The sequence below is a fragment of the Chlorocebus sabaeus genome, chromosome 17 (assembly GCF_047675955.1).
Source record: "Chlorocebus sabaeus isolate Y175 chromosome 17, mChlSab1.0.hap1, whole genome shotgun sequence".
Lineage (NCBI taxonomy): Eukaryota > Metazoa > Chordata > Mammalia > Primates > Cercopithecidae > Chlorocebus > Chlorocebus sabaeus.
The window spans coordinates 11,207,739-11,220,098 of NC_132920.1; the positions used below are offsets into that span (position 1 = coordinate 11,207,739).

At 44.5% G+C, this 12,360-nt stretch overlaps 1 protein-coding gene across 2 annotated transcripts in view; it reads right to left on the minus strand.

The window, feature by feature from the left end:
- NEDD9 (neural precursor cell expressed, developmentally down-regulated 9) overlaps positions 1–12,360 on the minus strand; it is a 200,780-nt gene that overhangs the window by 46,516 nt on the left and 141,904 nt on the right. Inside the window, exon 1 of one of the 2 annotated variants that reach the window (XM_007973687.3) lies at positions 1,649–1,824. The exons of the other annotated variant lie outside the window; for it this stretch is intronic. Within the exon in view, the coding sequence (XP_007971878.3) occupies positions 1,649–1,660 (12 nt within the window). The 5' untranslated portion in view covers positions 1,661–1,824. Of the gene's footprint in view, positions 1–1,648; positions 1,825–12,360 lie in introns of those variants that run through there. 2 annotated transcript variants of the gene reach the window in all.

Below are 12,360 nucleotides of genomic sequence, written 5' to 3' on the forward strand. Positions count from 1 at the left end.
TTAAATTTTCTTTCCATAAAGAGTAAAGCTAAACACGATGAGATCATTGAACAAAAGTGACTTGAGACTTTGTCACTTTCGTCACTTTCTAGATTACGGCACTCAATGTTAATTTCAGCCATTTATACTTTCCAATAATAGACACATGAACATACTTTCTCTTTTATTCTGCAAGCCAGTTCTTATTCAACAACAAGGAAAGGAGGAGCAAAAAAGTCACTCCAGGCTGAGTAATATCTGGTCCTATCATTGTTCTAAATAAGGAAATATGGGGTGACCCACTTTAAGAAAGATAACTTTCCTGCCAGGTAGAGGGATTTGTTTCTGGTTGCATCCTAAAGTCAAATATTAATAGCCTTCAGGATGACCCTTTCCTCTGATCTTCCCTACTGAAGAAGATAATAGCTGATAAAACAGATACCTGTGTCTTCAGACAGTGGTAACATAGGCATTACAATAAAGACTTTCGACATTTAGATTTAAAGTTTTTGAATAAGATTCACAGTTTTTGAACAAAAGCTTTATTATTAAGGCTAGTCAGTGGCTATCAGCTAGACCAAGTATTTACAACCTTACATCAAAAAAGGATGGACCAGAAAAATTTAGAAAAAAAGTGAAGTAGCTTCCAGCGAGTGTAAAGTTAATATAAATTGTCAATCCAAAAGCCTAGCACCCTTGCCCAAATCCATCTTAATAATAACACTTTTGTTTAAAATAGCATAAAATAAAATAGTAGCACTAGCACTCATGTCTATTCATCATTCAAGAAAAATCCATGCCCAATTCATTGCAGTCAGCTTTCTTTGTGTCCCCTGGAAGCTGCTTGCCTCCTTAGATGGGAGTGACTTAAAAAAAAAAGGTGGAGGGGGGGAATATATGGAGCAAGTCAAAAATCCTTTTGGCAAGAAAAATACACAAACAACGGTGTAAAATGCACTGGAAAATAACGCTGCTGAAGTACTATGACTGTGACACTCGGTAAGCTTTCAGGCACAGTGAGCCTGCCTGAACCTTCACACTCTCACCCCATTCAAACTCCAATAAAAATGTTTTCAAGAAATGGCTCATACTTATTTATTCCTACATCCAATATCACATAAGGATGTCAACCTTTTCCATCCTCAGCTGTGTAATCTGGGTTTTTAATTTCTCCCACCAAAAGTGCATATGGCATGCTCCTTCCAAGACCAAAGGATTAAAGGAAAGGCTGGAAAACTTTGCACTAAGAGCCAGTCTGAGAGAGACGACGCAGTCCTCATTCCTCCCTTATTACGGCTCCCCAGGGCAGTGGAAGCCAGGCCTGGGGAAGCTGAGGAGACTTGAGCCAATGCCTGCCGCGATTCAAGTCAGACACCCTCTGGTCTCCAGTGGCTGCTGTGAAGCGGCTCCAAGTCTTAACTTCTCACCGAGGTATTTCCCCGGCAACTTTCAGAGCAATTGGACTCGGGTGTACTGCGAACCCCTGGAGTGGGTCTCAAAGACCGGGTCTTTGCTTGCCTGCTTATATGCCAACCTCAGTGACCCAGACCCATCTTAGAACTCTCCGGGACACACAAGGGACTGTCACAGTAGGGAACACGCACACACACGCACACACCCGCAGACAGCCTTCAGCTTGCAAGGAAACCTGTAAAAGGCACTCTCTTACCTTATACTTCATTTCGGCGGCGTTGAGTTGAGCCGTTTTCCTACACTAGTTAGACAGCATTAAGCACTGCGGTGCCCGCCCCTCCATTGAGTGCAGCGCTAGAGGAAATCGAGAAGGTCCCGGGCAGCGCCGCTTGTCAGTCGCAGCGCCTCCCCAAAGTCTCTGAGCTCACTGTTGTGACTGAGGCAGGCTGATCGCGGACCTCATTTGCATGCCGCCCCGCCATTGGCTAGTGGGACAAGGTAATGCTCAGGCCCTGCCCACCCCTAATTCTGAAAAACTGACAAAGAACTTGTAATGTGATCTCTTCTTTTTGCTTTATCAGAGGGTGGAAAATAAAACAGAAAGTGGGGAGCCGTCTTGAACCTTAACTCTGTCCCCCCGCCGCCGCCAAAGGAGAAGACAGAAAGAAAGAGAAAGAACAGGAAAAGGAGATACATTCTTTTTAAGATTAACCCAAATTTTAAAGAAACTGAATTCACAAAAGCAGTCTGACAGTCGCGCTTCCTGTGATCTAGCAACTCCTTCATAAACCCATTTCGTTTCAAAGCCATTCACCTCACAATCTCTACATGAAACGAACTCCCGGAACAAAAGGTTTTCTGTCTCCGGGCCCCTTTTTACTAACCACCCCTGCTGATACCTCTCTCTCTCTCTCTCTCCTGTCCCTTTTTCTTTCCCCCTCCTCCCGCCTCCTTTTTGTGTGTGTGTGACTGTTTGCTTTTTTTGTTCTTTTCAACGTTCAAAGTACTTCGCGATGTCAGTCTACAAGGAGCTGGAAGACAATTCCCCCTTAGTGAAAAGGAACCCTCCAGCACACGCACCAGCGTTTTCCTGGACAGCTTCTCACCAGGGCCTCAGAGTTGCAGGTCACACATATTGAGCGACCTTCAGTGGCTTTGCTGAGGATAAAGTTAGATGTGACCTCTCAGATGGGGTTGGCCAGTGCACGCCCTATACATCATCACCGTCCACTGAGTTCTGTGTTTTTTGACGGCTGGCATTTCTAGCTCCAGCTTTGAACGCTGCAGTGTTTTTCCTTCTGACCTCTGTCCTGAGGATGACCCATTAACCCACCAACACTTCTTATCCAGGGAAACGAAAATGCCCACTGTTTGATGAGCCTGGTTTAAAAGACCAGTCTCTGTCCAGTGAAGCACAGAACATAGTTTCTATAAAGGTTCCACTTTAGGATTTCTATAGAGAAAGAGAATCACCCAGAAAACAGAAATGGTCACCTTCTGCAACTCTTCTCAAGGATAGAGCAGTGAGGCAAAAAATTCCTTTTTCCTGGGCAAGACTGAGACTTGGTGAATCCAGACAATAGCTGTCCCCGAGTGGGATGCACTCCAACCAGACTACATGACTTGGATGGAGAAATCAGCCCTTATTATTATTATTTTTTTTTGCTGACCAAGTTGGATCAGAATCTGATTCCCTTTGCCTGTAACACACAAATTCCCAATGGATGAAAACTCTACTTTTATGATCTAAGCAAAAGGAATGAGAGAGCAGCTGTCCTACAAAAGTGGTTTCCAGATGCAGGGTTGGCAAGTTCGTTTGCAGTTCAAAGTGGCACCGATTCCAGGGACGTGACCCCCCAGGCCATCCTAATGAGGTTGACATACCTGTTCCAACCTGTCTTAGGCCTTACTTTTCCTCTTTTGTCCTTAGAGCAAAAATAAGCCTGAGCAATTGTGCAAGGCCTTTCTGAACACATATTAAGCATGCAGCATGTTGCATTGTAAAGATCTCCCTAAGAATCCTGCAGGCTGACTGGAGAGTCATTAGTTTGCAGGAAATCGTTTTTGGTGTCTGCCTGGACAACGGAGGACAATGATTCAAAGCCCTTCCCATCTGTAAGATGAGTCTGGTGGCCTCCAAGAGATCTAGATAACATTCCTTTGGCTTCCTAAGTGGTCAAGCTGAATCCTCTTTCTGTTTTGTTTGATGAGTATCATTGAGTAAATGAGTGCTGTCCTATTCTATTTTAATGTTTTCAAACAGTTTCCAAAAGTCTGTGCTGTGGGTTTTTGTAATTTCATTCTCTAGCTAGAAGGCTTAGTTCCCAACAAGTGGCCCTCCTGCTCTCCTGTTTCTGTCCTGTAAGGTAATTAAGACATATGTCCCGACATTCATTTCAAGAAGGTTTGGGTCAGTATATAGTGAGTTGCATAAAGGAAAGCACAAGGGTGTTGGAATCAGGTAAACCTGTGCTGTGCTGGAACCTCAAAACATTTTTAATTTTTTTTTTTTTTGAAACAAAGTTTCGTTCTTGTTGCCTAGGCTGGAGTGCAGTGGTGCAGTATCGGCTCACTGCAACCTCCGCATCTCGGGTTCAAGCAATTCTCCTGCCTCAGTCTCCCAAGTAGCTGGGATTACATGTGTCTGCCACCACGCCTGGCTTATTTTTTGTACTTTTAGTAGAGACTGGGTTTCACCAGTTGGCCAGGATGGTCTCAAACTCCTGACCTCAGGTGATCCACCCGCCTCAGACTCCCAAAGTGCTGGAATTCCAGACATGAGCCACTGTGCCTGGCCAGTTGAACTTCTTAATTTTGATGTCCTTCACTATGAAACAGAGAAAATAATACCTGCTAGCCTCATAATGAGGATTAAATAAGATAATGTGGATAGAATTTAGTAGTACTTGTTACATTATAAGACTGTAAATGGTTGCTTATTCTTATTACTGCTATTAGTTATTTTAATATTAATATCAAATTTATGATATATTATTTTGTTAATATTTTATATGACAGTGTTATATTCTATTGTAGATTATTATTTAATTATTGTATTAATTATAGCTAGTATTACTACTAGACTACTGTTGATAAGTGTGGTAGGCATTGAGAAAAAGGTGGAGGAACCCCCTCCTCCGTGTGCCATTCTTTCATACAGCAGCTTTCTCATTGAACTATTATCACTAGAGCACCTAGCATGTGCCAGGTACCTTTCGAGAAGGGGAGGATACAGCAGTAGCCCAGACAAAGTTCCCATCTTCATGGAGCTTACTGTCTAGTGAGAGTTGAGGAAAATAATTAAATGAATGTATAATATGATTTGCAGTGATACATGCTATGAAGAAAAATTAAGCAGGGAAAATGGCTGGAGGAAAACAGACCCAGGTGGGACAGGATGTGTATTATTTTAGATAAAGTGGTCAGGGAAGCTCCTCTGAGGAGGTGATATTTAAGCAGAAATCTGAATAATTTGAGGGATCCAGCCTCTCAGAGATCTGGGGGATGAGCATTCGTGACAGAAGTGACCCAGGGAAAGGGCCCGCAGTAGGCATGAGCTTAGTGTGTCTGAGAGCAGCAAGCTGTCCGGTGTGTTTAGCATGGTGTACACAGGGCTGGATGGAGAGGATGAGCTCAGAGAGGTAGGTGGTAGGGAGCTTGGATTTTTTCCTGAGTGTGACATGAAGCCTCTGCGGTGTTTCGAGCAGGGAGTAATCTATTTCTCTCTGTTTTGTTAAACACTCAAGGACAGCAGGCTGTCTTAATGCAGCTTAAATAATGCAGATAGTTGTTACTTTATTCATGTCATTTAGTAGGTTTCCCTCAAAACTCTTCAGGGAAACACAAATTGTCTCAGTGAATACGGAAACAATTCCCTTCCTCATTGATTACTATCCGATGCAAAAATGATATTTAAACTGGGCTATGTAATTGATTTATGCAGCAGCCCTAGTATTCCCATAGAGACCCTCCTAAAATTGGCTAGAACTCTGGGGCTCCGGCTCCACCTCCTGCACTTGCCAGCACTCTGGCGGGCATCCCCGCCTGTCATCCTTGCCACCTGCTTGCTCCTCGACCAAGCACTCTTCCTTCCCGATGCTCGTGCAGGCAGGAGCCAGGGAAATGGCACCGGATGCCATTCTAGTGATTTTCCAGCTGCGACTAGACACTGGCATAAATACAGCAAAAAATCAAGAGGAAGCTAGAAGGAAGAAATATTTCTGTTGACAACTTGGAAGGAACCCATGTGACTGCTCTCTAAGAGTGAAGGGCAAAGAGTGAAGAGCATGTGAGGGCAGGAAGTGACTTTGGAAATCACCTAATCCAGTCACTCATAGAGAGGGCAGAGCTGTCGCTCAGAGAGGTTGAGTGCCTCACACAGGGCCCCACCAGCTTGAGTTATAACAGCAATCAGTGGTGAGGTCAGGTCCCTGAATCTCTTGGTCTGGTCTATTCTAATGATTTCTTTTTAGTGTCTGCCTAACTCCCTGCTGTCATCTATCTTCCACATTGATCACTACATGTTTAATTCCTAGAATACAGAGCCGATCACATTACTAGCATGTTTAAAAACCTCTAATGACACTTCAGTGGCTTAGCAAGCAAAATCCGGACACTTTGGTGTGGACCGCCATCTGAATCCACCCTTTCTTTCTCCCTCTACCCCCCACCCCCATCCCACACTCTAGCCATACTTGGGGGTGTGGGGCTGGGGGGAACTTACTGATTCCAAGACCGGCTTGCACCTTCCTGACTTGCACAGGCAGGTCCTTCTGCTGAGAATGACCCCCCTTCACTCTTCTGCTGTCAAGTTTGGCCTCAACACTAACTCTTTTGTGTATCCTTGTCTACAACCCCCACCCTACCCACCTCGCCCTTTCAGAACTAACTCCTCCCTCCCTTCACTATGCCCCCATTGTACTGGAACATGGCTCTATTATAAGGGCTTTCCACGTTGTCTCATGATGATTTGTTGATGTCTGTTTCCCCAGCTCTGATACGTGCTCCTGGGGAACAGGGTGGTATCTTGTTCATCTCCGTGTCCCCTGTCCTGTTGTATACCTTCCAGGTATATAAATGCTTGCAGCATCAATGAGTAAGAAGATAAATGTAACTTCAAAGAATGTATGTTTATCATGAGGTTCTGTTTGGTGCCCAGGAAGGGAACAGGGAAGACATACTCCCCTGTGTGTTTGAGTTTCGCTGTGAGTTTTCCATTTATTTAAAATGGTGTTAGGATGCACCTTTTCAGAGTCAACTCGAGGCCTGTTGCTAGTTCTGCATCTATGAGCCAAGAATAGCTTTTACATTTTTAAGTGGTTGGGAAAAAAACCAAAGATGAGACATGAAAATGATGTGAAATTCAAATTTCGATGTCTATAAATAAAGTTTTATTGGAACACAGCCATCCCTATTCATGTAGGGATGTCTTTTGAGCTGTAATGGCAGACTCTGAGCAGATGCCACAGAGATGGCAAAGCCCCCAAAGCCAAAGAAAAAGTATTATATGGTTGTCTCTAGAAGTTTGCCGACCCACACTCTAGATTAGTGCAAGGTACATCTATGCCTGAGTTCAGAATAAAGTACAGATCTTTCCACATCTACAGGGGAACAATCTGGAAGCTGAGTGAGTGCTAGACCAGAGGAACAAGTCCAGTCTTAAAAAGGAACCATTCTAGGGCCATGTTTTATTATTTCTAGTTTGACATTAGTTTTCAAAAATAATCTACATATACCAAAGTTATTTCAAAAATAATTAGAGGCAGCAACTTTTCCAGTCTTTTGCAAGTCTCCAGAAACCACCCCAAAGACCAGCCATTGAGAGTTTTCTCCTTCAATCCAACGGATCCTTGGTTTTCTCCTTTCATCTAACTGAGCCTTGGTTCATTCAGCCTTCACTGAAACCCTCCCAGGTGCCAGGCCCTGTGCCAGATGTTTACAAGCATGAGTCCATTTAATATTAATCTCACGTAACAGCCCTGTGAGGTAGGTTGTATTGCTCTTACTTTACACTTCACAAAACCAAGGCTGGAGAAGTTCTACAACATGTGCCAACTTACAGGGTGATGGCACGTTTGGTTTATGAACCCAGGTTTTCTGGTTTCTGAGTCTGTGTGGCCCTGACCATGGAGCCATACTGCTGCCAAAGGCTTCCTCTCTTCATATGAATGAATGAATTAATGCACTTCATTATCTGAGCACATGTTTGTCTGCTCAATAAGGTCAAGTCTCCACCCTAGTGGGACTAAGCTCAACTAAGAAACAGCAGGTATTGCTCTTGAGTTGTGAGGAGGGCTGATGGAGCAGTGTAAATACAAATACACACACCCCTTACTTGCACGTTCGAGCCTGTGTGTATGTAGTTCTTCTTTCATCACTCTGCCACCCTTTGTGGCTCTGCTTACCTACATCCCATTATGCCTCCCACTTGTACCCCATCTTCTTTATAGAAGCTTTCCTAGAAAAATCTCTCCATTGTTGCTCTTCTCCCTCCAATCTTCCTCTGTATCTCTGGACTCTCATCACCTGTGGCCTAAGTCAGTGCTTCCCAAATCCGATTTCCCTTAAGAAACAATAAGGAATGCCTAGGCCTCTCTCCTTTAAGTATGAGCCTTAGTAGGCTTAGTATGAGGCCATGGAATCTACCCATTTAAAGTGATCTTCATCCATACTGCACCCAGCGGTAGCTCACACTTTGTAATCCGCGCACTTTGGGTGGCCAAGGCAGGAGGATTGCTTGAGCCCAGGAGTTTGAGACCAGCCTGGGCAATATAGTGAGACACCATCTCTTCAAAAATAAAAATAAAAATAAAAATTAACCAGGTGTGGTGGTGCATGCCTATAGTCTCAGTTACTTAGGAGGCTGAGTGGGGAGGATCACTTGAGCCCAGGAGGTCGAGGCTGCAGTGTGACGTGTTTGTGCCACTGCACTGCAGCCTGGGAGACAGAGTGAGACCCTGTCTCTAAAAAAATAAAAATGAAAAAATCTGCATATGATCTCCAGTCAGCTTTATGTGTATGACACACCATTCAGTGCTTGGTATTATTGCCTTACGCGGTTTCCTTTGTGAGTTGCTTCTCCACAATGAGATTCTGAGCAATTTATAGAAGAGGGTTCTGTCTTTTCTTTTGTTGTATCCTGTTTTGCACCTATGTCGGTGACTGAATCCCATCTTTTGTCCTCTCAAAGCCCTGTGTCTTTTCTGTGCACACGGCCCTCACTGAATTCAACAGGGGGAAAAAATAAGCCACTTCTCAGACGGCAAGGGAAAGAGCTCTTCTCACTTCAAAGCAATAAACCTCTTTTATCTGCTGAACTGGTCAAGCTCTTGGAATGAATGAAAGCCTATTATTAGAGAAAAGCCTAAGAACAGTCTTAATGCTTGATTCCTTATATGCTGTGAAATGGGGCTTTCATTCACTTTCCCTCCACTAATATTTTGGCACAAGAGACCTCATGAAGGCTACCCGACCTTACCCTCAGCTACTTCTTTAGCAACAGTGTCCTAGGAACACATTCTATTTTCTGAAAGACTTGTTAAGGCAATATTAAAAAAAAAAATAATAGGCCAGGCACGGCAGCTCACACCTGTAATCCCAGCACTTTGGGAGGCCGAGGTGGGCAGATCACAGGGTAAGGAGATTGAGACCATCCTGGCCAACATGGTGAAACCCCATCTCCCCTAAAAATACAAAAATTAGTTGGGCGTGGTGGTGCACACCTGTAGTCCCAGCTATTCAGGAAGATAAGACAGGAGAATCGTTTGAACCCAGGAGGCGGAGGTTGCAGTGAGCCAAGATTGCGCCACTGCACTCCAGCCTGGGCGACAGAGTGAGACTCCGTCTCATTAAAAAAAAAAAAAAAAAGAAAGAAAAAAAAGAAAGAAATTTGTTTCTGCAGATGGAGGGTAGTGTTTTCTAAAAAGGCTCCTTGACTCATGATCCCTGAATTTCTTCTCATTTGGTTCCTTCCTAACTAATTTCGCTCTCAAGGACAGGCTGCCTGGGGAGGGTGGGGCACTAGGCAGCAGAGAATGGAAGCGGTTTCTCTAGATCTTCTAGGTTACAGCAATGTGGTGGATCTCCACGCTGTGAAGACTTGACGAGGGCCTGGTGCCTCTTACCACTCAGCCGAGCTTGAGCAGGCTATCGTTGTACAGCGCCTTACAACCACCACTCCTACTGAGTCCTCTTCCTGCTGCTCTCCGCCTTCTATCTCTTTGAGGTGGCTTTTAATTCTCCCAAGAGTGAAGTGCTAAAATGGGATGTCTTAGGCCCCTCCTAGCTCTTGATAAACCATGAAATAGTACATGTAAAACCGTGTCACTACCATGCTACTAAAAACCCAGTCAGACCACCTAAAGTGGAGGGATTATGGGTAATATCTTGACTTGATGTTTAAAAAACTGTGCGATTGTGAAGTTTTGATGTTTAGTGTTATTATAACTGTGGAATACTTAATTACTACCTTTTTTCTTCAAGGAATTGAAAAACGTTGACAGATTAAATTAGGTGTTAAATAGATGCACTCGACTCTAGTGAAATGTGACAAGCAATTGTGAAGCTCCATTTTAGCGTTTTCTTTATATGAAGGACTTGGAGAAATTAACTTAAAGGTGAAGTGATAAGAAAAATTAGAAACACATAAAGATTTAGGCTTATTTATCTCCATAAATGTGCAAGGTTCAGATTTCTACTATTTATGTACCCCCAGCTAGGTAAAGGCATAGAATTCAGTGGAAAACAAGGAGTTTAATAGTAAAATTTTGCAGACTGCCTGCACAGCGCCTCTCCTGTTTTCTCTAGCCGTGAGATGTTCTGTTATTACATGCTTTAGTGTGTCCAAATAAACAACTTGTTATATGAAACTGTCATGGAGATCTTTTCTGCTGATAGAAACTTCACACTGTGGATTTTTACAAAGGTTGAGGTGATCTGTCAATATCAAATAAACAGGAATTCCATGGCTGAAATGAGAGTGGCTGTCCCGTCTTTCCGGAAGCACTGCCCAACACAATCATCTTGGTGCAAAATACCTATTAAATGATGGGGAGCAAAGGCATCAGGTCTTCTTCTTGCTAACCCTTTGTGCTTCCTCTGTATGTTCTTATGTTTGAAAAGTCTTCCTGCCTTCTCTGGCATACATGTTAGCACTTTCTATGTGATGTCATGTGGCATAAGACATGATCTTCCCTTCTTGCCATGGCATGACGTCATGGGATATGATGGGACTTCGTAGCCCTCTTCCACTCTCCACGTCTTGCTATTGTCTAGTTGGACTAAGCAGAAAAGGCTTATGGATTGCGTGCCTAAGCTTCCTGGGTGGGTCGGATGTTCTGTTTTCAGTCTGCTTCTGAGCTTTGCCATTCTCCAGTGCACACTGGCCTCCGGAAGTCATCTTCCACACCAGGCATCTAGCATAGCACCAGGGGCGGAGGTAGGGACGGCATAGAGTGGGGGAGAAGGGAGTATTTTAAACACCGAATGACCACTAGTAATGCTCAGGGTACATCATTTCTTCAGGGGCTGGAGATGCATTTTCTCCCCTTCGTGCCCTAAAAAAGCCCAGCTGACCCAGCCCTCCAAGAAGATTTCCCTCCCATGCCCGGCTTCTCTCATTGGCTGAGGCCGGACAATCTCCAGCAGGCCCCGGGTCCTGGGCCTCTGGCCTGTCTGGCCAGCCCAAGCAGCCGCCAGCTGGCGCTCATGAGCGCATAAAAGGAATCCGGATAATACAAGGTCTGGTGGAGAGGCGGGTGAGAGGAATGTGGTGGGGAACACAGCACACCCTGCACAGTTCAAGCCAAGCTTTTGAAGAGTTTGACTCGTTTTAGAAAACAAAGTGCTCCAGCTATCAGCTGGATTTTGTCTGCTAGAGGAATGCCTTGCCAGAGTGGGCCGAGGACTGGGTGGTGGTAAAGACACCAGTGTCCACCCTTGACTTGCCGAACGGAATATGGACGGAGCATTGCTTTTTGCCCACTAAGCCCGGAAATAAAGAGCAGCTCTTTTCTTTATACAAAAAGCTGAAGGGGGGCCCGGCAAGGAGCATGCACAGGGCTTGAAGTCTTGCTCACTGGTACCCCTGAGCTTTACAGGCGCTAAGTGTAAGTTCTCTTAACTTGCTGAAGGCCTGGCACCCTGTGATTTCAGACTTGAGGATGTAGACAAGGGAGTGTCGCAAGGGTGCTTTTGAACCCAGGGCATGCAGTTCTCCTGATTCGTGCTCTAACCCGCTTTTGGAGCTTCTGGTCTTAGGAGGGGTGGAGAGTAGTGACAAGAAGCAATGCTGTACCCTCCTGGGCCTAGCTGACAGAGGCCATGTCTTCCCCCCAGTTTTCATTTTGTCATCTTAAAATTACTCTACGTTTTCAAAAGTCATCACCTGTGCAGTTCTGGTCACCAGGCAAACAAAAACAAACAAACAAAAAAAGTCCTTCCTTTTTATCCAGATAGCTCTGTGCATTTTTTTCTCTCCTCTCAAGCCCACTCTGGGACTCAGCTCCCCAACCATCCCCTCTCTCATGTGCCCCCTAATCTTTCCCACCCTTCTCTCTGCAAGTAAGTTCAGGTCTTCCTTACCCTGAAAACAGATTCACAGTTCCTTGTTCAAAAAGCTGGAGGCCAGACGAGCTTGTGGAATTCAGAATATTTCAGATTTTAGAAAGAGATTTAGAGCATATACCACATATTATAAGACACTCCCAGTGAAATCCATGGCTGCGTCCCATTAGCAAAAGCATGCATGTTTCAGCAATCGAATCTACAAAGAGTCATGCCAAGTGGGTAAAAGAATACACATCACCTCGGGCCAACTCCAGTCAGGCTGTGTTGCTGAGTGAGCTATCAAAATACTCCAGATTTTTACATTTTGTAATTGTGGATGAGTGAATATGAGCCACAAACAATGTTCCTCTGGGTCTTCAGGATCTTCCCTTTGCCATCTCTCCTTCCCCGACACTGACCAAG